The following is a 23,547-nucleotide window of genomic DNA, read 5'->3' as shown; positions in this document are numbered from 1 at the left end:
AATGTATTTATCCATCGTTGCTCTACACGGAAGTGACGCTGCAGCGTGGGGTTATGGTTTCCGCTTGTCTGTGATGATGCTGAGCTGATGGTGAGCTGTGGGTACCACTTTAAAGAGACGGATGCAGACCACGCCCTTCCTTTGCCCGCCGACAGAGGGTGCTGTGGCGAGCAAAGCTGACCGATCAGCAGCAGCTTTTCCTCACTGCCCTTCCAGCAGCATCTCACCTTCAACCGGCCAGACACACAACCACCGCCGCACCCGAAAAGACAAATAAGGACCAGGCAGGAGAGACAGACGGCGTCAAATCAACCAACGAGGGGAACCGAGCAACATCAGACTAGTTTGTTTTAATGATGTAGGCTATCGTTTTGCGGTTTTACATCTAATTTAGCCCGCCTCACTGCGACAAGAAAACGCCATCCAGCTGCGTATAAATAAACCCATCAGGATAAACCGTGCAGCCTGTCCGCCGTCCTCAGAGTCCTCTCGACAAAGAAGGACGAATCACTGCGCACACCTCGTCGTTTATTTTGACGGTCACATCAGGCCCCGATCGGCGACTGGTCACCTCCAGGCTTAGCAGCATCTCTCCTCTCAACAGAAAGCAGCATCCTTCCTCCTCCTCCTCCTCCTCCTCCCTGAATCTGCGCAATGGCCGATGTCCCAGCTGAGTGCAACATAAAAGTGCTGTGTCGCTTTCGCCCTCTGAACCAGTCGGAGATTATACGCGGGGACCAGTTTCTCCCCAAATTCCAAGGAGACGACACCGTCGTTGTCGGGGTAAGTAAAGGGAGGCGCTTTGTTGTGCACCCAGGCCCTTCATCAATAAATCATCAGCTCGACCCAAACATCGCTGTCTGGCTTGCGGATTCACAGGAAGACATGGTAATCGGTGGAGCACAGTCAAATAGGCTGTCACACGTTTCCCCCCAAATCTGTGTTTTCCTTAACGCAAAGAAACATCAGTCCGTGCTGTTGTTGAAGTGCGCAAACTGGCCTCTTGCATCAGCTGACTCAGGGCTGCTCAGTGGAGCCTATGAATGAAACATAGCCAACCTAACACCACATTATCATTATTCATACTTTATAGCACCTTTCTAACGAGACAGAGATGCTAACATTACATATTTTATACTGTATATTTCTACATGTTTTGGTAGGCCTCTGTCGGTCAGTTATGGCCCTGTCAAAGTAAATCTGATTCATAACACATACTCAAAGTGCTCAGGTGTAATTATAAATGAGTGCATTTTCCACACTGATATTGATGGGTTGATTCATTCATTCTGAGTGTTAAGTCAATTAGCCAAATGCTTCATGCTGCCATAAAGGGGTGGCTTCATTACTCAGCAGGTGCCAGCAGCAGACAGATATGGGCCTGTGGGTGCAGGGCCCAGTTATCATCTTTGCAGTAGATGTTTAAGTTTGCAGATGTGCAGGTTGGGTAAGCTGGGTGGACTGATATCATGTTTACTCTGAAGATCTTTTTTTTTTTTAATAGTCAGTGACTTTAAATTCTAAATGTTTAGTAGCAGGAGAGCATATAACCACGCAGCCCTGCCATGTAAAGCCTGTAATCTGTGGTGTTGTGTTACAGTCAGGACATTAGAATTATTTTTTTGTTAATTCTAATACAAATCAAACTGTTTAAAGTGCTGTTTTGCTTGATTGTAACAACACTGCCATATTTGTGAATTCCTTGATAGATCTTAAAATAAGCTGATTTGTATCCGAACCAAACAGGACATTTTTAATGCAGTTATATCATTTAGTATTTCGAATCTAGATATCTTGATAAAATTGAGATTTATTTCTGCATAGATGTCTTTGCAGCTAGTGGTTTGACCATTTCTATGTGGTTCACATTTACATTTGAAATTTAGGAACATGAGTATGAATTGATCCCATTTGGCTACATGGAGTCAGTGTCATTCCAGATACCACCAGAGACTTACAGTTGTCTGAACATCAACCTGTAAAGAAATAGACCTCTTACCTATGTGAATTGGGGAATTGAAACATAATTTTATAAATTTTGGTTGCATTTTTGCTCGTATATATTGCCGGATGTCCCTTTCTACATGTTTTATTCTTGGCCAAGTATCTCATGTCTGAGAACGGCTTTAAAAACAGTACATGAGGCCTACATGAAGTGCACAAAGGACAGGAACAGTAGACATAAGGAGGAATTATGTCGAAACTTTCTCCTGCGCTAATGGAAACGTCTCGACCTTCTTCTCTCCTCCCAGCATGACGATGGACAGTAGAAACTGATCTCACTAATTGCTGACAGAGGGGATCAATAATAATCCACTGAGCTCATGCATCACTAGCTGACCTGCTTTTTCTTGTCTATGGCTCTATCTGTCTGTCTGTCTTTCTTTTTGTTTCATTTTTGTCTCATTCACTGTTTCTCTCTGTCTGTTTTGTGTTTGACTCTTTGACTCTTGCCCTCGTATCTGCATTGCTCATCCATTTCCATTTTTTTTTGTCTCTCTTCATGCCTCCTCCCTCTCTGCCTCCTTCATCCTGGGACTGAATGTCTCTCTTTTGTAAATCACTCAGCCGTGGGGGCGGCCTGCAGATGAGTCAATTTGTTAATGACATTAAATGTGGCTCATGTTCTGGCAGCTCATGTTATTGTGTTGCATTGTGGCCTCTCTGTCACATGGGAGGGTGACATTCAGAGGTTTAATAGTCTGGTTTCTGCAGTGATGCTTGTCAGGGCTGAGTCACTCATCTGCGTGTCACACAGAGGTTGTTTGTATTTTAGGAGGAATTCTTTCATTTGGGGGGACAATTTTTGAAATACTAAATTTCTGTGGATTTAGCCCTCAATACCTGAAGATGGCAAGGTGCTGTAAAATGTGCCCCTAAAATGAGGTCAGATATGTAAAAATCAAATGAATCATCAGGGTAATCTGTAGTTTTCATGCACTTTATGCTGACCTTTACAGTAATATCTGTAATATCTGTGGGAGCTTCATCTTTCTGTATTTGGTAACCTACTTGACTGCAGTGTGCACAAGTGGGGGGTACACCCTGGACTGGTCGCCAGTCAATTGCAGGGCTGACGCACAAAGACAGACAACCACACCCAGTCGCACACTCACACCTAGGGGCAATGTAGGGTAGCCAGTTAACCTAATGTGCATGTTTTTGGGACTGTAGGAGGAAGCCAGACAGGCTCAGGGAGAACATGCAAACTCAGCACAGAAGGGCCCAGAACGAGATTTGAACCCAGACTGTGCGAGGCGACAGGGCTAACCACTGCACCACTGTGCCACCCTCAGATGGCATCTGTAACTCAATTTATTTTATAAAGATCATTTATTCAATCACTCTCAAAAGTCAAAACAGAATTTCATATTCAGGTTCATATTTACCGTTTATCATTTACAGGAATAATAACATTTTATTTATTCACTTTCTTGCCTTAGCTTACCTTTGTGGTAAGCTAAGCTAACAGTTTCCTGGCTGGACCTTCATGTTTATTGTACAGCGAACAATTTTCTTCAAAATAGTAACTATTAGTAACTATTTATTTAACCAAGATGTAATGATGATTACATTATTAGCATTCAGCAAAGTCTTGGTATATTGTCAAAGCCTGATGGGAGCCTGATGGAAGAAAAGCCAGTGAGGGACATACAGTATGCTAACAGAAGAACGCTGGAAGCCTGTTAGCACTGGCAAGCCACATGTGGTGATACTGCAGAAAAAACTATTCAGTTCAGTTTTTTTAATTTATATAGCACTTTTTACAATCAAAATTGTCTCTAGATGCTTTACAGAAAACCCAGAGCCTGAACCCCCGAGCAAGCAGACAGCTGCAAGGAAAAACTCACTTTTAACAGGAAGAAACAGAGAGAAACATGCATGCAATAAACATCATACATTACAAAGGACAGACATGACAGGTTGTGATTGAAATGCTGAAAATTCAGGAAATATGTTCTGGGTGAAATATGACTCTGACTAGCTTAGAGAAGTAAGCAATGCAGAGGTTTCCCACCCTCTTCTGATTTCATCTTCATATGTTGTGTACTCACCGCTGGGATGATAAAAGCTGCTTTGTACAAACCACAAACACTGTAGCAACGCTGAAGCATTTTAAACACATTTGCATGTTCAAATCGGGATGATATTACTTTTTAATATGTGCTGTATGCCATCATATGTCGTATTGAGCTACTGTTCTGTAACCTGAAAAACAGTCTTGTTTTAGCTTAAATTTGTTCAAACTGGTGTTCTGAAGTTTTCATATGACAACAGCAACTTGTTTTGTGGAACTCTTAACATTAATTTATGTTTTCCAGTGAAAGATGGCATTTAAAGGTTTAAAAATGACACATTTTGTATGTGTGTATATCATATTCTTTCACAGTCGTGTAACATGTGCAAACAGGCAATAAGTCAGTCAGTTAGATACCTCAGTGAGATATTGACTACCTCACAGGGCTGACATCATTTCCCGACTCTTAGACTGATGACTAACTGAAGAGGTGTACACACACACACACAGACACTCACACTCACACGCACACACACACACACACACACACACACACACTCTATAGCTGTGGTGAGGTTATAAACAGAACAAATATAGGACTCAATAAAACGGAGGAAACACTATCCTAATATGCAATGAAGGAAACATTAGAGGTAGGATAAAATAAATTTAATAATTGTAATTTCCCAGTTATGGGACTAACAAAGCATTATCTTATCTTATAATAATGATAATAATAATAATTAAGCACAATAAATACCATACATTTGAGCAATTTGAACGTCCTGAAATACAATAAAAAAAAATAAGCTGAAATATCCGAGCACAGTTTGGGGATTATCAACACTATATCTTTTTTGTTAATTGGTGGTCGTTGTTCATTGTCTTCACAGGGGAAGTCCTACTCATTTGATCGAGTGTTTCCGACCAACACCACCCAAGAGCAGGTTTACAGTGCCTCTGCCAAGCAGATTGTCAGAGGTATGGATGATTAGACGTGTGAGCATGTGTCAGATATTTGAAATGTATGTGCCGTGGTCTCATTTATGGTTCTGTTATTCACGCAGATGTTCTGTACGGATACAATGGCACTATCTTTGCATATGGACAAACCTCCTCTGGGAAGACTCACACCATGGAGGTACAGTATTCAGAGCAATATAAAAAGCAGATTTTGACCCTGGATAGCCATCACCATTTCACTAATAGTTATACCTTTATTTGTGACTTCCTGTAGGGCAAGCTGCATGACCCTCACCAGATGGGCATCATTCCTCGCATTGCAGAGGACATTTTCAACCACATCTTTGCCATGGACGAAAACCTTGAATTCCACATCAAGGTGATGTGTTTGCGGAGTTAATATCTTGTACTGTGTTATGTTTCTCATGTAACTCTGTGTCGGTTTATGTTTGGACACAGAAACAAAGCATAGATTTTTTCATTTGATGACAAATTTTGTTCCCGATTTTCTTCTCTCACAGGTTTCATACTTTGAGATCTACATGGATAAAATCCGCGACCTTCTGGATGGTTAGTGCTAAGGAGCTCTTCATGAATCACCTGCAATATAAACCAGTGTAGCAGCAGAGTGACTACTGCATGGACTTGTCTCACTTTGTTCTAATATACTTCAAAGCACTCTTCATCATAATTTTTATGTTTTGTTTTGTTTTGTTTTTTTCCAGTGACAAAGACCAACCTTTCTGTCCACGAGGATAAGAATAGGGTGCCATATGTCAAGGTTTGTGCTTTGTATGTTGTCTTTTTGGGTAAATCTGTGCTGCATCATAACCATGATATCAGTCTGTCTCACATTCTGTCTCTCTTATGTTTCCTCGCCTCTCTTTAGGGATGCACAGAGCGTTTTGTCTCCAGCCCAGATGAGGTTATGGATGTTATCGACGAGGGCAAAGCTAACCGCCATGTTGCCGTGACCAGTAAGTCTATTGCTATATTGTTATTACGACATAGCAGGTGTGTGAAAATTGCAGTGCAGGAGAGAAATCATTTTTCTTCATATAATGAAAACCAGGCCAAAAGACATTCTTACCATGAAACACTTTTAGGAGTCCATCTTGAGGAGTTTTCCTCGTTCCTCTACTTCCATGTCAGAACAGGAGATCTAGTTTCTATTCAGTGCCAGCAGTAGCACTCACATACTGATGCGTGATAGGACAGCTGAGTTCAGTAGCCTGTTATTGTGTCTTGTTATGTAATCTTTGTGTTACAACCCACTTTCATTTTCAAGCTTCATTCATTCTCATTAAAATAAATAAGTTGGCTGTAATGTAACTGGCAGCAATGAACAGAGCAGAGCAGCGTCTCTTCCTGAAGCCATTATCTCAATAAAATGATTCCTCGTAACAAACAGAAAGAGCCCTTGCTGTTTGCACATTTAATAAACTGGTTTCACATTGCAGCTTACTTCAATATTCAGTATTTTATCTTTAATTTATGTGACAAACTATGAGAAATAAAAGCTCTCTCTCTGATCTAATTCCTGCACCTTGTTTTGACCTCCATTCTGCTGACTTGCTCCTCTGAGGTCCTTCAATGATATCTGACTAACGGCTCCACTACTGCACATTTACATGTCAGTGGTTGCTTTAGCTTCATTGTGCAACAATTTGTTGCAGTGCAAAAAAGGAGCTAAAAATAACATGTGACCCAATTACTACATCAAATCTATGAAAATGTTTCAGAATTTTCTTTTTGTGAGTGTGGGAGTTATACTTGGAAAAAAAAAGGAAAAGGTATTTATTTTAAGCAATGAAATAAACAATGATCCTACCTCACTGAGAGATTTCTTTTTTTATTATAATTTTAAATAAGCAAATGAGATTTTTGAACTGAATTTCAGTTGCTTCTGTCAAGATGGATTTTGCATTGCAGGCCTTTCAAAAGGTAGAAATACAGTAAAGTACAATAAATATTATTCCAGCAACAAGCCAGTACAGCATACCCATCTATTTTTCTGTGCTGGAGTCTTCTGTGCTGACTCACAGGGCTGGATGAAAAGATTTGATGAGCTTTGGGATCCAGAGCCCAACAAAAACACCAGGCCTGCCTCACTGTAATAAATCTCAACCTGTGCGTGTCTCCTTTCTTCAGAGTTGGTACATTTTGTGCCTCAGTGCTCAGTGTGTTTGTAATTTCTCACGTCAGGCTTTCTGTGACATTTTCAATAAATCAGTGATTTGATTTTGCTCTTGCTGAACATAAAAGGGTTTAAATTGTAAAACTTGTAAAACATAAACTAGTGTCACATTAGTTTACTTTGTTATTATTATGTGTATCATGGAGTTAATTCAGCCGTAAAGTAATCAAATGCTCTTTATTTGGTACATTTCATCCATCATGTCACATCAGCAGGATATGTTGTGCATTTTTGGGCTGCAGCTCCAGACATTTAATGGCTCATACTGTAACATTCTTGCTTATCAGCATGAGTCCTTAATCACCTCAAACTGAATCACTGCAGTTTGTTATTAATGATAATCTGAGCCAGAGAGAACAACGGATCAGAGTGATACTCATCTCATTGGGATATCAATGATAATCATTGTTTAGTTTTCAATACTTATAATCAATACTTGTGAACAGGCATAGAACAGAGCTCTGTATGCTCTCTTATGATGAGTTGAAAAGAAATGCTGAATGACTTATGTAAGGTAGACAAAACTGGAATGTTTACAACCTATAGCAATAATGGATATTTTTGTTCAGCAAAATTTGAATGAAATGATTTATGCAGACACAGACTCTTGCTCAGCTACATGGTGTCGTTACCTGGTGTGTCTGTAAAGATAAACACTGCTATAAATTAACATAGGTGTTCTGAATCGTCCATCCACTGAGCTGATCTATGAGCAGTCTCTTACCAGACCAATAAAAATACTGTCTGACCCAGCTTGTACTCTTTACACTGAGCTGCAGCTTGTGCTCTGGCAGAAGACAAAGTTGATGCAGGCAAGATCTCTATAAATATTCATCTGCTAAAAGTAAACAGTGTAATTGTAATAAGGCTGTATAACAGCCATGAATAAATAGCATGAAGTAGAGGATTCTCTGGGCCTATTTGTTACTTGTATTTTAGTTGTGAGGGATACAATGGAGATGTTGCATGTTGAATGGACGACAGATTAAAAAGCTCTTAAATTGGTTTAAATTCTTTTGAAATTGCTATTTGTTTTTCAAAAAAAGAAGTGTAGACATAACCCATCGTAAAGGGAGGTCTGCTCAGCACATCAAAAATAATACAAAATGTTTTCATGTGGTAACATCAACGCAGCTTTGAAAACTGACTCGCTGTTATCAGCAATGGATCAGATTTGCTGAACGTTCCTGAGTAGGTCAGTCTCCTGTGTTTCCTGGCTGATGCCTGCTGACTCACGGTGCTGCAGCGCGGTGTGCTGATAGCAGACTAATGGGGCAACGCTCCGTCAACGCCAAGCTGATGCCCTCAGATATCATCTGCAGAGAAACCTGAACTTACTGTCTGTGTGGAGGTTTGATGAATAGCTCAGTGCTGTTTGTTATCTGCACTCTGCAGTCATATCATTCTGCTGCACTAGTGACTTGTTCTGGTTGACAATAAAGTCTCTGAAAGATCTCAGCTGCACAGATAAATTACTTTAGAAATGCATGTAAGTCGTAGCTTTTAAAAGGTTACATAATATTTTTTTTCCAGGTACACAGCTGGAAAAGAGAAACTATTTTTTTTGTCTTTAAAGGCTAAGTTTATTGGTCAAAAAACTCAAATGGGATTTAAGCAAATTTTAAAATCAATTTCAGATCCCTCAGTTGATATGCTGCTTGTGTCTTTGTGCAGACATGAATGAGCACAGTTCTCGCAGCCACAGCATCTTTCTGATCAACATCAAGCAGGAGCATGTGGAGACTGAGCAGAAACTGTGTGGAAAACTGTACCTGGTGGATCTGGCTGGCAGCGAGAAGGTAGGCGACACTCTGAGAGGAAAACTCTTTGTAAATCAACAACCCCTAACCTGTAATTCAGCTGCATCAGGTGACTTCTCGATGATTGTTTCTGTGGGTTTTGTTTTGTTTTGTTGTTTTGTTTACAGCTGTTTTCTCTGGTGTTTGACTTCCCTCGCTCTGTCTCTTTTTCTTTATCCAGGTCAGTAAGACCGGAGCTGCAGGAGCTGTCCTGGATGAGGCTAAAAACATCAACAAGTCTCTTTCTGCTCTGGGAAATGTCATCTCTGCCTTGGCTGAGGGCACGGTGAGCTGTTTTCACCCTGCTTCCCTCTATTTGTGCGGACAGTAGGTTAACAGTTGGGACTGTGCGCCTTAAGATTTGCAGTACAATAGACCAGCAAAATAGAGTTCAATATATTTGTCTTTTCAACAGCTGAAACTTTCCTTCACTGTAGAATTCAGGCATTTAAATAATTAAAACTTGTTTAATTTGCAATGCAGTTCCTGGAATTGTCCTTTTCCTTCCTCTCTCTTTTCCAACAGCAGAGTACATTAGATGTCAGTCTCTTCTGCGGACTTGGTAATGAAATGCATCCTGTCCAGCATCCACACCCTTTTTTCCCTTCTGCCAACCCAACAGGTTTGGCTGTCAAATGCCAAAACTTTCCCTGCCAATTATAAGATTAGTTGGATGCAACACAGTCAGTCTGTTATTTTTGACAGCAGTTTTGAGGTTTGTTAGAATCCAGTGGACAGAAATCAAGAGGAATGCGAACATGTACAGTTTTACTGGATGTAATCTACTGATGAATGACTGCAGAACTACAAAATGAGCCTCTTTTCTGTTTCTTCTTTAATTATCCTCCTTTCTCCTCTACTCCCTTCTGTATCTTTTTCATCTCTGCTTCTTTCATAATCCCCCTCGTGCCCCCCTCACCCCTCCTCCCATCTCTCCTTCTCTCCCCCTGCAGAAAACTCATGTGCCGTACCGTGACAGCAAAATGACCCGCATCCTGCAGGACTCTCTCGGCGGGAACTGTCGCACCACCATGTTCATCTGCTGCTCTCCGTCCAGCTACAATGACGCTGAGACCAAGTCGACTCTGATGTTCGGACAACGGTAGAGACAACTGTGGATAAGTCAACACGTTATTATAAAGAAAATTATAATAAATAATATACAGTATATGTGTGAGAAATGAATTCAGTTTTAACATTTTTTTCCCGTGCCTCCTTTTGCTTCCAAACTGATCAGATAAAGGGAACAGAATTAGGGAACAGATGCTAAATAACACTGTCACTGCTAACACTGCTAACACTGCTAAATAACACTTATATATTTAAAATGTGAATATAGTGTTCTTAGATCAGGAGTATGAATGTCTTTTTGAGTCAGAAGGAAGGTCTCAGGAATTTAGAGGAGTTTACTGAAAAAGGATCACATATTAACTATGATAGTTTCGTGTGTCTTGATGATTTCTCTCACTTCTCAGGTGATCTTAGAATTATAGCACCAACAAAAATCTCAATTTTGTGCAAATCATGCAGTCAAACTGATCTTCAGTCTTTTCCTTCATCTCCTAAAAACAGATTCACATTTTTCCCTTGTGTGTCTCTGCCTTTGTCCTCCTCTCTCACAGTGCCAAGACCATTAGGAACACCGCCTCCATCAATCTGGAGCTGACGGCAGAGCAGTGGAAGAGGAAGTTTGAGAAGGAGAAGGAGAAGAACAAGTCTCTGAAGGACACCATTCAGAAGCTGGAGACTGAGCTCAACCGCTGGAGAAATGGTGAGAGACAAGTGTTTTCTAACCAGTCTTGTTTCAGCTGCGTCCTTTCAACTCTTCTGAGCTGACATTTTAATCAAAACTGCATGACTTTCATGTGTTTCTCTGTCCTCCTTGTCCCCTCCTCTCACTCCGCTCAGGAGAGAACGTGCCTGAGACCGAGCGCACCACATCTGACGTGGTGACCCGTTTCGAGTCAGTGGAGGAGCGCCCCATTTTGGACAACGACAACTCCTCCATTGTGGTTCGCATTTCTGAGGAGGAGCGTCAGAAGTACGAGGAGGAGATCCGCAAGCTGTACAAGCAGCTGGATGACAAGGTACAAACACAAAACTACTAATTACAACAGTCACTTTTTTCTCAGTTTTCTAGTTTTGCTCTACTTAAATTCCACCTCTGTGTGATGTAAATGCAGATGTAATTTTTTATAATCAAGTATATGATAAATATATTTATATATGGAAATTTTCAGTGTCCTTCTCATTCTCGTTTAACACTTGCAGCATCTATAATTACAGATTTATACATGTAAAACAATCATGGACAAAGGAGATGAAAGCCTATAAATTTTTCTGCACATTCATGCACATTCTGAAGTGACAGAGTCTGGATGGTCGTGAGGCTGGTAGTTATGATATTACCATGTTTATGCAGGATGACGAGATCAACCTGCAGTGCCAGTTGGTGGAGAAGCTGAAGCAGCAGATGCTGGACCAGGATGAGGTCAGTGCACACAAACTCACACACACAAATACACAGGAGGATACCCACAAAAACTGAACTTAAAACTAAGCTCCAGCTCTCAAACAGCCCCTTAAAGAATTAAAGACTGGACAGACTGTCTTAACTGTAGGTCTTCATCTGTCTCATTGTCTTTTCTCTCCCTTACTGCCTCCAGCTCCTAGCCTCGTCCAAGGGGGATGGGGACAAAGTCCAGGCTGAGCTCTGCAGGCTGCAGGTGGAGAGCGACTGTGCCAAGGCTGAGGTTAAGGAGGTGCTGCAGGCTCTGGAGGAGCTGGCCATCAACTATGACCAGAAGAGCCAGGAGGTGGAGGAGAAAGGCCTGCAGAACCAGCTGCTGGCTGACCAACTGTCCCAGAAAATGGTACGCTTTCAGAGGAGTGACGTGAATATGAAATTTACAGAAGGACAGCTAAAATCAGAGACAGGAGGGCGAACAGAGGGACATGCTCACCTGCTTGCTGCACTGAAGAGACAAGCACCTGCTGTAGCAGAGCAGCTGCCTTGAGTTGTAGAACAGTATATTATAGTGGAGTAAAAGTGTTTTATGCTTTTTTTCATTAGGCATGGATTATTGCCTCTGCCAAAGAGGCTTTCACTCCTATTATGGTTATTGTGCAGTAAAGTTTAAATGATAGGTGCACATGTATAATACTACAAAATTGGATGACGTTTCACCTGTAGGTGGCACTAGCATCCTGACCATGAGTCATGAGGCTGATTTAGATAAAATCTTGTACAATTCCTGATTGTATATAGCTCTAATGTTCCTGGACAGTTTATAAATATTCTCCCAAAATTATGACCTCCATCACCCAGTTAGTATAATGTTCATAACTATTGTACTTTAGATGGATCCACTGGTTTCTTGGTCTTGATGCATATTGTATATTTATGTATATTCTAGTGGAGATAAGTGGTCTTTGGGTGCTTTCAGTTGGAAAAGTGTTCAGTTTTATTCATCCTTATTCGTCTCTCCTCAACTCTTTTTCTCTGTAATAGGCCAGTCTGATGGAGCTGGAGGCAGAGCTGTCTCGTATGCAGGAAGTGAGCGGTCAGCAGAGGAAACGCATTGCTGATGTCCTCAATGGTCTGATGAGGGATCTCAGTGAGTTCAGCACCATCGTGGGCAACGGGGAGATCAAGCTGGTGAGTTGGATCGCAGTGTAAAAAGAAGTTTAAATAGAGTTCAAAATGTACTCATGCTGTGTGTACATTGTACAACACTTAAATTAATGTTTTTATTGAGGCCTCCGTTTGTCCTGTTCTGTCCACAGCCCGTAGAGATTAGTGGCGCAATTGAGGAGGAGTTCACGGTTGCTCGCCTCTACATCAGCAAGATCAAGTCGGAGGTGAAGAGCATGGTGAAGCGCTGCCGCCAGCTGGAGAACATGCAGCTTGAGTGCCACCGCAAGATGGAGGAGACCGGGAGGGAGCTCTCCTCCTGCCAGCTCCTCATCTCTCAGGTGAAAGATGGAGGAAAGGGAAGTCAGGTTGGGAGGGGAAGAGATGGAACATGTTATGGCTGAGTTTTTACAGCTGAAAATTTCCTGTGTGTGTTGATACAGCATGAAGCTAAGATCCGCTCTCTTACGGAGTACATGCAAAGTGTGGAGCAGAAGAAGAGGCAGCTGGAGGAGAGCCACGACTCGCTGAGCGAAGAGCTGGCCAAGCTGCAAGACCAGGGTAACACACACACACGGACACATTTACAAATACTGCTGCAGAAATATTCTCACTGTTTGATAATTCCTCTGTTTAGTTTCAACATAAATTCACCCATTTAAAAAAAAATTCTCAGGAATTCGATGTTAGATATTGCAACATTGTATCCCTGTGGTGAATGCTGTCTTTCTCCTTCTCTTCTACCAGATAACTCTCTGCAGGAGGACAAGGAGGGAGAGAAGGGTGAGACTGAGGATGGAAATGTGAAGGTAAAAAAACATTGTGAGCCACAGTTTTTAGTGCACAGCCTGAAAGTATAGTAGCTGATTGAAATTCTGACATTGGCATCCTGCCACCCCAGAACACTTTTCACTGCTGAAGCCAGTGTCTTTGAAGAGATGCTATGTGTTTGCTTTTTCATGTCCAGAAGACCATTCGTCAGCAGGGCGAGTCCCACCGTGGCCTCCATCACAAGCAGCTGGCCCGCCTCCGGGATGAGATCAATGAGAAGCAGAGGATCATTGACGAGCTCACTGAGTATGTACTGAGTACCTTCCTAATTAATTCTTTGTATTACAAAAGCTAAAGATAAACATTTAGATGTGATAATTTCCTCTTATTAATCATTATATTCTAATATTGTTATCACTGACAAGATCAAATGTTCCTTTTCATACTGCATACACAAACATTCACTAACTATGATCTGTAAAGTAAAGAAGTTAATCAAAACCCCTTCATATGTGTTATGTCATTTCACGCATTCAGTCGTAACTCCAAGCTGGAGCTGGAGCTTGCTCAGGTTCGTGCTGACTTTGAACGCCTGAAGAGTCAGGACAGCACCAAGAGCGAGCGCCTGGAAGAGCTCTCGTAAGTGTCGGGGAGGTCCATCCTCTCATATTCCCCTACTCAGTGTGGTTTAAAAAAAGGTCTGCGTCTCTACAAGCATCAGCATATGGTCTATGATGCCTGGTTGCGATTTCATGATTATTTCAGTGGAGGATATGAAAACAGTTTCTATACAGAACTGACACAGTTTCGTCTCCCTTCTCTTTAGTCCCAGCAGAGGGCACTCTGAACAATACATAGATATTATACTGTCCTGTAGTATACAGAAATACAGTCTTTTTCTAATGAGGGATTTGCTGCTTCTGTTAGATTCCTGCATGAGCGCCATGAGCAGACTAAACAGGACTTGAAGGGTCTGGAGGAGACTGTCGTGAGTAGAACAATCACTATTATACCTCTGTTTCTTCTGAGACATTGACCTTTCCCCTACATTACAGTGTCCTGATTGTCTTTCTAACCTCCTCTCTATCTGTCTGTCCCACAGGCCCGCGAACTCCAGACCCTCCACAACCTGCGCAAGCTGTTCGTTCAAGACCTCACGTCGCGGGTTAAAAAAGTAAGCGGCTCAAAGATGATAAGCAAAAGGCAGTGACTCGAAAAATGTGTTTTATCATGCTAAGGGTATTAAGGAATCTGTGACCTGAATACAATCGGATAAACCTCAGTAGGAATAGCAACATCCTCCATCCTTCTAATCCTAATATCATGACATTTGACATTGACATTTTGATATTATGTATGTGACGGAAGAAATTCATTTTTTGTGTATATCAGTGGATTAAAAGGACAACAGAAAGCAGGTCAACAAGAAGAATACCTGAGAGGTTATGAAATCAAATGAAAATAGAAAACTGCTTCCTCTACTTTGCCTTAAATTTTCTTTTTGCTTCACCGTCCCCTCTGCAGAGTTCCGAAATGGAACCTGATGATAGCGGAGGGTCTTGCACCCAGAAGCAGAAGATTTCCTTTCTTGAGAATAACCTGGACCAACTTACAAAGGTTCACAAACAGGTGAGAAATACACAGAAAGGACAAGAGGAACTGTAACTTTTAGTGATCTAAACACACCGTGCAGTTTGCGTTGTTTTATTTCAAGAGGTGCCGCCACTTTTGGGGATAATTTGCTTGATACATTCATAAACTGCACATGAGCTCGAACTCACAGGGTGCCCAGTGGACAAATGATCTACTTCCATCTTAAACACTCTTTAACGGGATTTAGCAGCATCATAACAGTGTGCTTGGAAATTACAAAACATGAAAAATGCAAAATGTCTTGTCTAGAGCCAGTTTTGGTGTGTCCCTTCTGGGCTGCTGTAGAACATGGTGGTGCAATTTAACAAACTATTATTATCATACACTGATGAAAACTCAGTTTCTGCAAACAGATTCTCTTCAATCTTTCACACTGAGCCTTTAAGTAGTTACAGTATGTTTGCGCCATACTGTATGTATTTATCATACTGCTGTAACTGAGTGACTTTTCATGTACAGTATTTGCTCTTATTCAGTTTGTTTTACCGTAATTCAACTTAGCCTCTTAAACTGTAAGTGTTGTACTCTGCTACATATTTTTCTCTGTGCTTTGTTTATGTTTCCTCTTTCCTTACAATGATTTTATTTCATTAATTTCCAGTTGTCCCCTCTGTGTCATCTCTCACCCATCCCTTTCTTCCTGCCCCTCCAGCTGGTTCGTGACAATGCAGATCTGCGTTGTGAGCTTCCAAAGTTGGAGAAACGTCTTCGGTCTACTGCTGAGAGAGTTAAGGCCCTGGAGACTGCACTGAGGGATGCCAAGGAGGGCGCCATGATGGACCGCCGGCGCTACCAGCAAGAGGTCGACCGTATCAAGGATGCCATGAGGGCAAAGAATGCCATGAGGCGCCCCCACGCAGCACAGATCGGTACTGCACTGTTGTTGCTCAGATATGGAAATTGTCTTCTGTGAAATGTCTGAAATTTTGAACTGACTTTCATTTATTTAACCTATTTAGTCTGCAGTGACTCAGTTTCATAATACTTATGCTTTAAATTACATTGCTTTATCATGTCGACAGCCAAGCCAGTGAGACCGAAGCATCTGTCTGTCTGCTCTCCCACCAACCCGTTCTACACTTACATCCGCGCCACTGAACACGCCAACACCTACAGCAACGCCCTTTTCCAGGGCAACGTCACGCAGCCGAAATCCGCCAGCCTCAACTGCAACCCAAACTCTGTCCAAAGCAACACGTGGGTTTGAATCCTTCGTTTCACCTTTTCCAGCCAGTCAGTGTGAGGTTTAAAGTCAGGTCTGTACATAATGACTGAATTTTGAGGCAAGGAAGAGTCTGCACTGGTCTTGGAAAATAGAGCAGGTGTCGAGATATATGTCATATGTTTGATTAAGACCTGGAGCTGGCAGGATTCTCTCTTCGATATTAAGTTTTGCTTTACGCTTTGTTTCTTTTTACTCTGTCTACCTTCAGATTTTTTTTGTATTGTAGGATGAGACAAGTCCCCTTCAGTTGTAATGTCACATGCTCGTATTTGACTTGGGGTGTTTCCTTCTATGGTGTTTCACAGAATTTCCACAGCACTGGGCTACAGAGCAGGCAGATATAATGGAGACATACTGGAATCCTACCCACTCAACATTGACAACGGTAAGTACAGGAGGACACACATGTACGTGTATCCAAACTAATGTTCACATATGTTTATGTGCATGTACACATATTTTGCCTTCAAATCAGTTTTTATTTATTAGTTATTTATTGTCAGGAGCCCAGTGTTCAATGTTTTTATATGATTTTGCTTAAAGATCAGGGAAATCAAACTGCTGTTTTGTTTCCAACAGGTAACAGCATCAGTGAAACAAGAGACATCAATGACAACAGGTGAGCATGTCAGTTACAGTTCACAGGAAGACATCAGTTAGGTTTATGGTTAGATTAGAATAATTCTGGAGTAAATATTAAAGAGTATTTTAGTTCTGTAAGGTAAAGTAAGTATCAGTTAGTTTATGGTGAAGCCTTTGAATTGTGATGAAATGAAAATTCAAAATTGTTGTCGGTTTGATCTGCTAAACTTTATTTAAGGTAGTCCAGTAGCAGAACTGATGTATACAGTAAACAATACTGAGTGTTGTGCTCATGTACCTCCATTAGCAGGAGTGATGTTCACTGTGGCAGCGAGATGGATGATTCAAACAGGCACTACATCATTCAGCAGGAGACCGCTGCAAGTTAATGCCATGGTAACTACCAAACTACAGTGCACTGACTCATCACACACACACACACACAAAATTTAAAATCTCGGTTTGGTCTTAACTGATTTGTAGTTAAAGGTGTTGCACATTAGTTTATTGTTTTCTGAAAGTAATTTTTGAATGTCATAACAATACTTTTTTTTTTGCAAAGTGCCACAAAGGCAATTAATAGAAATCATGCTTTGAAACTGAAGTGGTAACACCAATTCAAAATACATTTATAAACAAATAAGGCAGGAAAAAATGTTCTCCATGATGGGAAAAGAAAGAGAAGTCAAATTTGCTGACTGACACACTGCACTTAAGTGGCTGCCTGAGAGGTAGAAAATCTATAAACTAAAAGTCTATAAACTTATGCCTTGGAAAATGGATGGTAATAAATGGAAAGCATATCTGATCATTAAAAACAAACAAAGCCATTGGCATGGTCCTTTAACAAGAAAAAATGGAAAGTTGAGTTCCATTCATTGCATGAAACCAGTAACAGATTTCTGTGTTTCTCCAAATGATGACTTAACTTTATTGTCTTTCTCCAGAAGATGACCAAATACTGTACCCGTCCAAGGACCCTCCTCCTCCCATGTGCATGCAGCCTGTCTCCCCATTCCTCCACTGCATCACTGATGAAGATCTGTAGCCCCTGTAGTCTTCAAACTAGATGAAGCCCCTCCTGCTCCTATGGTGACCACTCTCACCCTCAGGGTTGGGGTCCAGTGTCTCCCAGTTCAGCCAGTCCAGGAAGTAAATTAAATCAGAATTGTTTGTTTTCTTTTAAATACACAATGTTCTCTTTTCAACTCATCGATCCTTCAGCCAATCACTTTGTCACCGGACATTGCTGATGCTGATTACCTTCTGAGATGGGTGAACTGAACCTGGACCCCATCCCTGAATACCTAGTACACACACTTTGTAAATATTAGTGCTGTATACTCCAGTAGAGGTTTTTGACCAGCAACTGTTTGTGTGAATGTACAGGCTCCACCGTCCCCTGCACATTTCTCCTTAAGGGCATCATGTGGATGACATACTGTAGGCAGACATGACCTTTTTCTCTGTCATAAATAAGAGTATAGTGTGTAATGCCAGCTTGTAACGGAAGACCCACACTCTGCATGCATGTCGCTTAGCCGGTTTAGCTTTCAAAACTTTGCATGTGATTCCAGTCAGAGCTGGTATGCTACGAGTGAAGCGTCTGATCGACTTCGACAGATGTCTCACACACACACACACACACACACACAGAGCTGGTTTCCCTTAATCCTGATCCAGGTATCAGTGCTCTAGATTTTAGAAGATAGGGGACATAAGACCTAACATGCATCAAGGGAACCCAGCTCAGACTTGCAATCTGTATCAAGGAAAAACTTGTGTAATTGCTTTGATACTGTGATGTTGCAGCTCTATGATGCCATTGTACCTTTCAGGTAATGGTGCCCACTTTCCTTTAACATGGCTTCTTCCCTACATTGCATCCACATCTTGTTGTCTTCATAGCAAGCCTTAACAAGAGCTGATTTCTCATGGTCAGTCTAATAGGCCATCACGTGCATACATTTGTAATTACTACCTCTAGAGCAACTCAATATACACTTATTCAGTAAACTAAGAAATATTCATTTTAAATGCTGAAAATGAGCTGATCTTAGAGTTTCTAGAGAAAGTTGCAACCATAGCACACCAATAGCTGTAAGTAGAATTTAATGGTCTTATCAGAGCAGTAGTTAGATTCTTCTGAAGTTCACACAGATTCCTTCTCCATCATAAAATCAGGATCAGAGCTGGGCTAGAAACATGGTATGAAGAAGTATGGCATAAAAGTATGCCACATTGATATTCGGATATTTTCCTAAGCTCTCTGGTGATAGGTTTATTTTCCTATATGGCACCTATAAGGCTGAAATTATGATGCCTGCATCCTTCGTTTTTTAATACCAAGTTACACTGTTGATTTATGTACCCTGTGTTATCTAAACTATCTAAACAGAAATCATCTAGTGATATGGAAGTTACTCAGTTATTGAGTGATTTTTAAACAGACCATGTCAAAAGTCCAATGATTAGAGAATGTCTGCAAACGAGTCCCCAGCTGAGCAGCCACCAGCCTGGGACAGACAGACCGTTTGACAGAAGCTTGTTGTTTATAGCTTGTTATCAGGCTGTGCTGCTGCTCTTCTGCTAGAAATCCTGACCAGCCAATCAGGATAGAAGAGAGCAGCACGGATCGGGTGGGTTATGAAGAGACGGATGCATTTGGACTGAGCTGAGTCACTGAATTAAAGGACAGATTATACCAGAAGTTAGTCGTTCTTAAAGGAAAACTGCAAAGCAACCAAGTACCTTAAGTAAATAAGTAAGAGAAAGATTTAATTTTGATTTCCATTTGCACTTTGCATTCACTCTTTGACCAGATGTATTTGATTACAAGTTGCAATTCTTCAGAGCTTTATTATTAATCTATTAATATTTGGATAACAGCATTTTCAATTTTATATTGAAAAATATTTCTCATTGTAAATTTCATTGTGTTATGTCACATGACTTGACTTGTTCTACTTGTTGTAAATTAGCCCCAGTAAGTCGTCCCCAGTCATCTGATCCTGAATAGCCTCATTCATGACATCATCGCTCTGTCTCATGCTCTTACTGGCATTAACAACATCTCAGGGCTTCACATTTACGACCACAACCACCATGAGCCACCACCACCACCATCTTCCTCATGGACTTAAAACCATACATACAGTGGTACAATCAGGAAGGTGTATGTTCTTCAAGGTTTAGCAGACATACAGGATCGTAAATCTAATATAATGAAAATAACATCATTTCATACATAGTTTGAAACATTTCCATTCTAGCACATGACATCTAAAATGAAAAAAATCCCTCAGCTGCTCCTGGTCAGACTCTACTGTGTGTCCAAGCAGACCCCCTAGTTTTAATTATAATCAATAAATTTGAAGGAGTGGGGGAAATGTGTGCTATATTGTCACCTGCTGTTCCACTGTCTGATTTCAACATATCTAACATAAATGTGCTATATATTGTTAATCTTGTAAGTAAAATAGCGTGCCAAGACATAGTAAAATGCAAGAGAAAGGTACACGCTAACTTTGTTCAGAGAAATGTTTGTTTTATTTATTTCTGTATGCCTATACTGTAGCGTCAACATGATTATGTGAAGAATCACCGTGCAGAATTTCTGTATATATAGACTCATCACTATGCTGTATTGTATGTGCACCACTGTGTTGTAGTAAAAAAGTTCAATAAACTTGTAGAAAGAACTTTGTTGATTGGAATCATTTGGGTCCAGAGGAATGTTTGAATAACATGGAAGAAGTTTTATAAAAAGAAAGAAAAGAGAGAATTTTGCAAGAGTGTGCTGCTGAAAATGGCTCCATCTAGTGGATGGAAGAGAACATTCTATCGATAGATATTCAATAAAGCGACTTTATTATTTATTATTGTCTGATTGTCCCTCTTCTTTCAGCACAACTTCTCTATGAAGAAACAGCTGCCTTCAGCTCACAAGTGAGATGGAACAAAAGTATACAGTGTGACTGAATTCATCCAAAAAATGTCCACCTGTATTCATTTTTATAGTTTTCCACCTCCATTTAGAGTTAAAGACAGGAGAAACATGTTACTTTAAAATATCTGTACTATCTATATTACTTCAGCATCTTGCAGCTGTTGATTTCACAGCTGCTTTTACCATAATATCTACAGCTTCATTGAAAACTGTCATCTGATTACCATCACTATTAGCTTGCATGAATGTTGGACTCCCTCTGATGTTATTACAACCTCTGACCTGAACAGGAAATGGATTTTCAAACTATGTCGTGAGAAGAACCTTTGCCAAAAATTATGACATGAAAAGCAAGTTAGTTATTGATGCTGGAAAATAAAGATGAAGCTGAGAACAAAATAAATCACACAATCAGCAGGACAGACGCTGCAGCTGCTATTTTCACACTGAAACCCACTGAAACAAGATGATGATGATACCCGGGTGCACTGGGGAAACAAGGGAGCACTTGACTGAAAACACAGGGGAAATGATGTATTCAAATAAACTATGTACTGACATTTTACTGTATCTTTTAAACTAAAAGACAGTTTGTTTAACAAGCCTATGTCATCCAGAGCAAAATTCAGTCAGGTATATGTATTTTTGTCATTATATGATAAAAGAGTGGAAATTAAATACCCTGTAGATCTGAGATTGCCACATTAAACCAGTTAATTTCTGCACTTTTGTATTTGAATAGATATGTTAATAGTAATCATTCTGTGCATGAACATTGACATCCACATTCCTAAATTCTGTTGAAATGATGAAACTCCTTTAAGCCCTCTTACATTACAATAAGCTGCTCTTCATTTTTCCCACGAGAACGGAAGCAGTGATGTAAACAGCAATGGCATGTGAAGCATCATCATACTGTAGTGTGTGTGTGTGTGTGTGTGTGTGTGTGTGTGTGTGTTCGTGTGTGATGCTGCATGTCCACAGTAGCAAAAATTATGTTCATAAGAGATGATCAGACTGGGGTCTATCAGGAAATGTAATCTGGACTTTTCTAGAAACTACTGGAAAATGTATGGTGTTTCTGAATGTTCTGTGTTTGAGAGAGAGAAGAGAAGAGAAGAAAGTTATTGTGGTTCTGTCTTAGTGAGCTTTATTTGGGGGGGTGTTCATATTACCACTGCTTTTTATCTCATAAGACAATCGAGTTGAACCGCCACATTTTTTTGTTTATTATTCAAGCTGTTACACATTAAAAACCTTCATCTAAAAAAGGATGTGTTTCAGCTGATATAAAACATGAAGACTAAAAGTTTCTGCTTCCTCTAATGTTTGAATAATCAGTTATTATCCTCTCTCCTTGATTACTTGTTTTAACATTTCATCCTACTTTTTGTGATATGGTTTAACTGACACAGCCGAAAATGACAAGAAAGTATCCACAGACCAATGAGCAATATTTATCTTGTTTAAATTCTTTATTGCATGCGTGTGTGTCAGAGGTGCAATGTTAAATTTAATTGACTGACTGAATGACTAATTGATCCTTTTTAAAGGGGTTTAAAATGATACCAGTCCAACGTCAAGTGTACACGTGATGCTTAATATCCCAGAAAAGCATTTTTTTTTTTTCAACCTTGTCCTGTTTCACTCACTTGCCACCCACTCCAGCAACTGCCTATTGATTTCCTCTCACTCGGCGCGCATTCCCGCTGCGCGCTCCCGCTGCGCGCTGGATCAGACGCCTGAGACTCTGCGGCACCAGGGCAGCGCTGTACCTCCAATAGAGCAGGACTCGACAGGACACCCTTTACACCTCCAGGTGGACACACAGAGGCGGTCAGACGGAGCCTGAAGCCTCTGGTAGCTGCCCTGCGCTGCTGTGCTCCATGTTCCTGCTGCAGCTCCAACGCTGCTCACAGTCCGGACATGAGGAGCGACACGCAAGGTAGACAACAGCCACGTTCATTCACTTTGTCAAGGATGAGCTAATGATGGACGACCTGTGACTCTGTGAATCACCACAACTGATCGTTTATGTGTTTGGTTTTAGGTTAATCACAGACAGAGTTGTTAAAGCAATGCTTCATTGAAATATGTTCAAAGTTGGGAGAGTACTGACTAGTTTGCTTGTCGCATGATGGCCTCAAGTTGGGCCAGCACTGTTTGTCCTTTGGCAAACGCCAACAAATTAAGACTTAACAGCAGTACGAAACCTGTTTTCATTTTTAAGTCACAGTTGGGTGAATTTATGTCATGAGTCTGTTTATAGTACCCAAGCAATTTAAAGGCTCAGTGCTGTGCGTAAATGTTCACACATCACTCGAAAGTAGCCCTGTGATGACTATTTTGACACTGAAACCGAAGCTGAACATACCTTCAGAGCATATTTGGCTGACACATCAGTGTTTGCATTATACTGTACATGCACTAGTCTTTCACTTCACTGAGCTGCTGGATGAACATTTGACATCATATGATTTTAAGAATTGTTTGAGTCTGTTTTAATAAGATATCATTAATACAGTGCAGCGCAGCCAAATGTACTCATGGTGTATCCCACAACACTGCCACTGTATCATCTACAAGTCTGTATGTCAGAGGGTGTCTTAATAATGGCTAATTTATGTCTTATTTTCAAACACACATCAGCACCCAGAGGACTGTGTTTCACTCTATTAGGATCAATATCAAGAGGATTAATTAATCCGTGTAGATATGCTTTTAATCAGAAGCCAATGGGAGGTGATAATCTTCCC

The 23,547-nt window shown here is 40.8% G+C and overlaps 1 protein-coding gene across 2 annotated transcripts; it reads left to right on the top strand.

The window, feature by feature from the left end:
- The first annotated feature begins 142 nt into the window (after positions 1–142).
- Positions 143–20,602, top strand: kif5aa (kinesin family member 5A, a). Of its 2 annotated transcripts, none has more exons than XM_046397537.1 (29): positions 143–783; positions 4,912–4,999; positions 5,086–5,159; positions 5,256–5,360; positions 5,503–5,551; positions 5,707–5,762; positions 5,871–5,958; positions 8,853–8,977; positions 9,159–9,263; positions 9,931–10,079; positions 10,600–10,748; positions 10,886–11,064; positions 11,400–11,468; positions 11,644–11,850; positions 12,489–12,635; positions 12,764–12,952; positions 13,055–13,172; positions 13,359–13,420; positions 13,579–13,688; positions 13,920–14,021; positions 14,310–14,370; positions 14,485–14,556; positions 14,907–15,011; positions 15,688–15,904; positions 16,058–16,232; positions 16,566–16,645; positions 16,840–16,879; positions 17,153–17,238; positions 17,790–20,602. In XM_046397537.1, exons 1-28 carry the CDS (start codon positions 655–657, stop codon positions 17,229–17,231), a joined length of 3,129 nt encoding a protein of 1,042 aa, XP_046253493.1. In that variant the 5' UTR covers positions 143–654; the 3' UTR covers positions 17,232–17,238; positions 17,790–20,602. The 2 variants fall into 2 exon arrangements, with proteins under 2 accessions (XP_046253493.1, XP_046253492.1); XM_046397536.1 differs by having other exon boundaries at positions 144–783; positions 17,150–17,238.
- Positions 20,603–23,547: the final 2,945 nt, after the last annotated feature.

This window comes from Scatophagus argus, chromosome 8, assembly GCF_020382885.2.
Source record: "Scatophagus argus isolate fScaArg1 chromosome 8, fScaArg1.pri, whole genome shotgun sequence".
NCBI lineage: Eukaryota > Metazoa > Chordata > Actinopteri > Scatophagidae > Scatophagus > Scatophagus argus.
The sequence above is the reverse complement of the archived record's forward strand: the minus strand, read 5'-3'. Positions and strand labels throughout refer to the sequence as shown.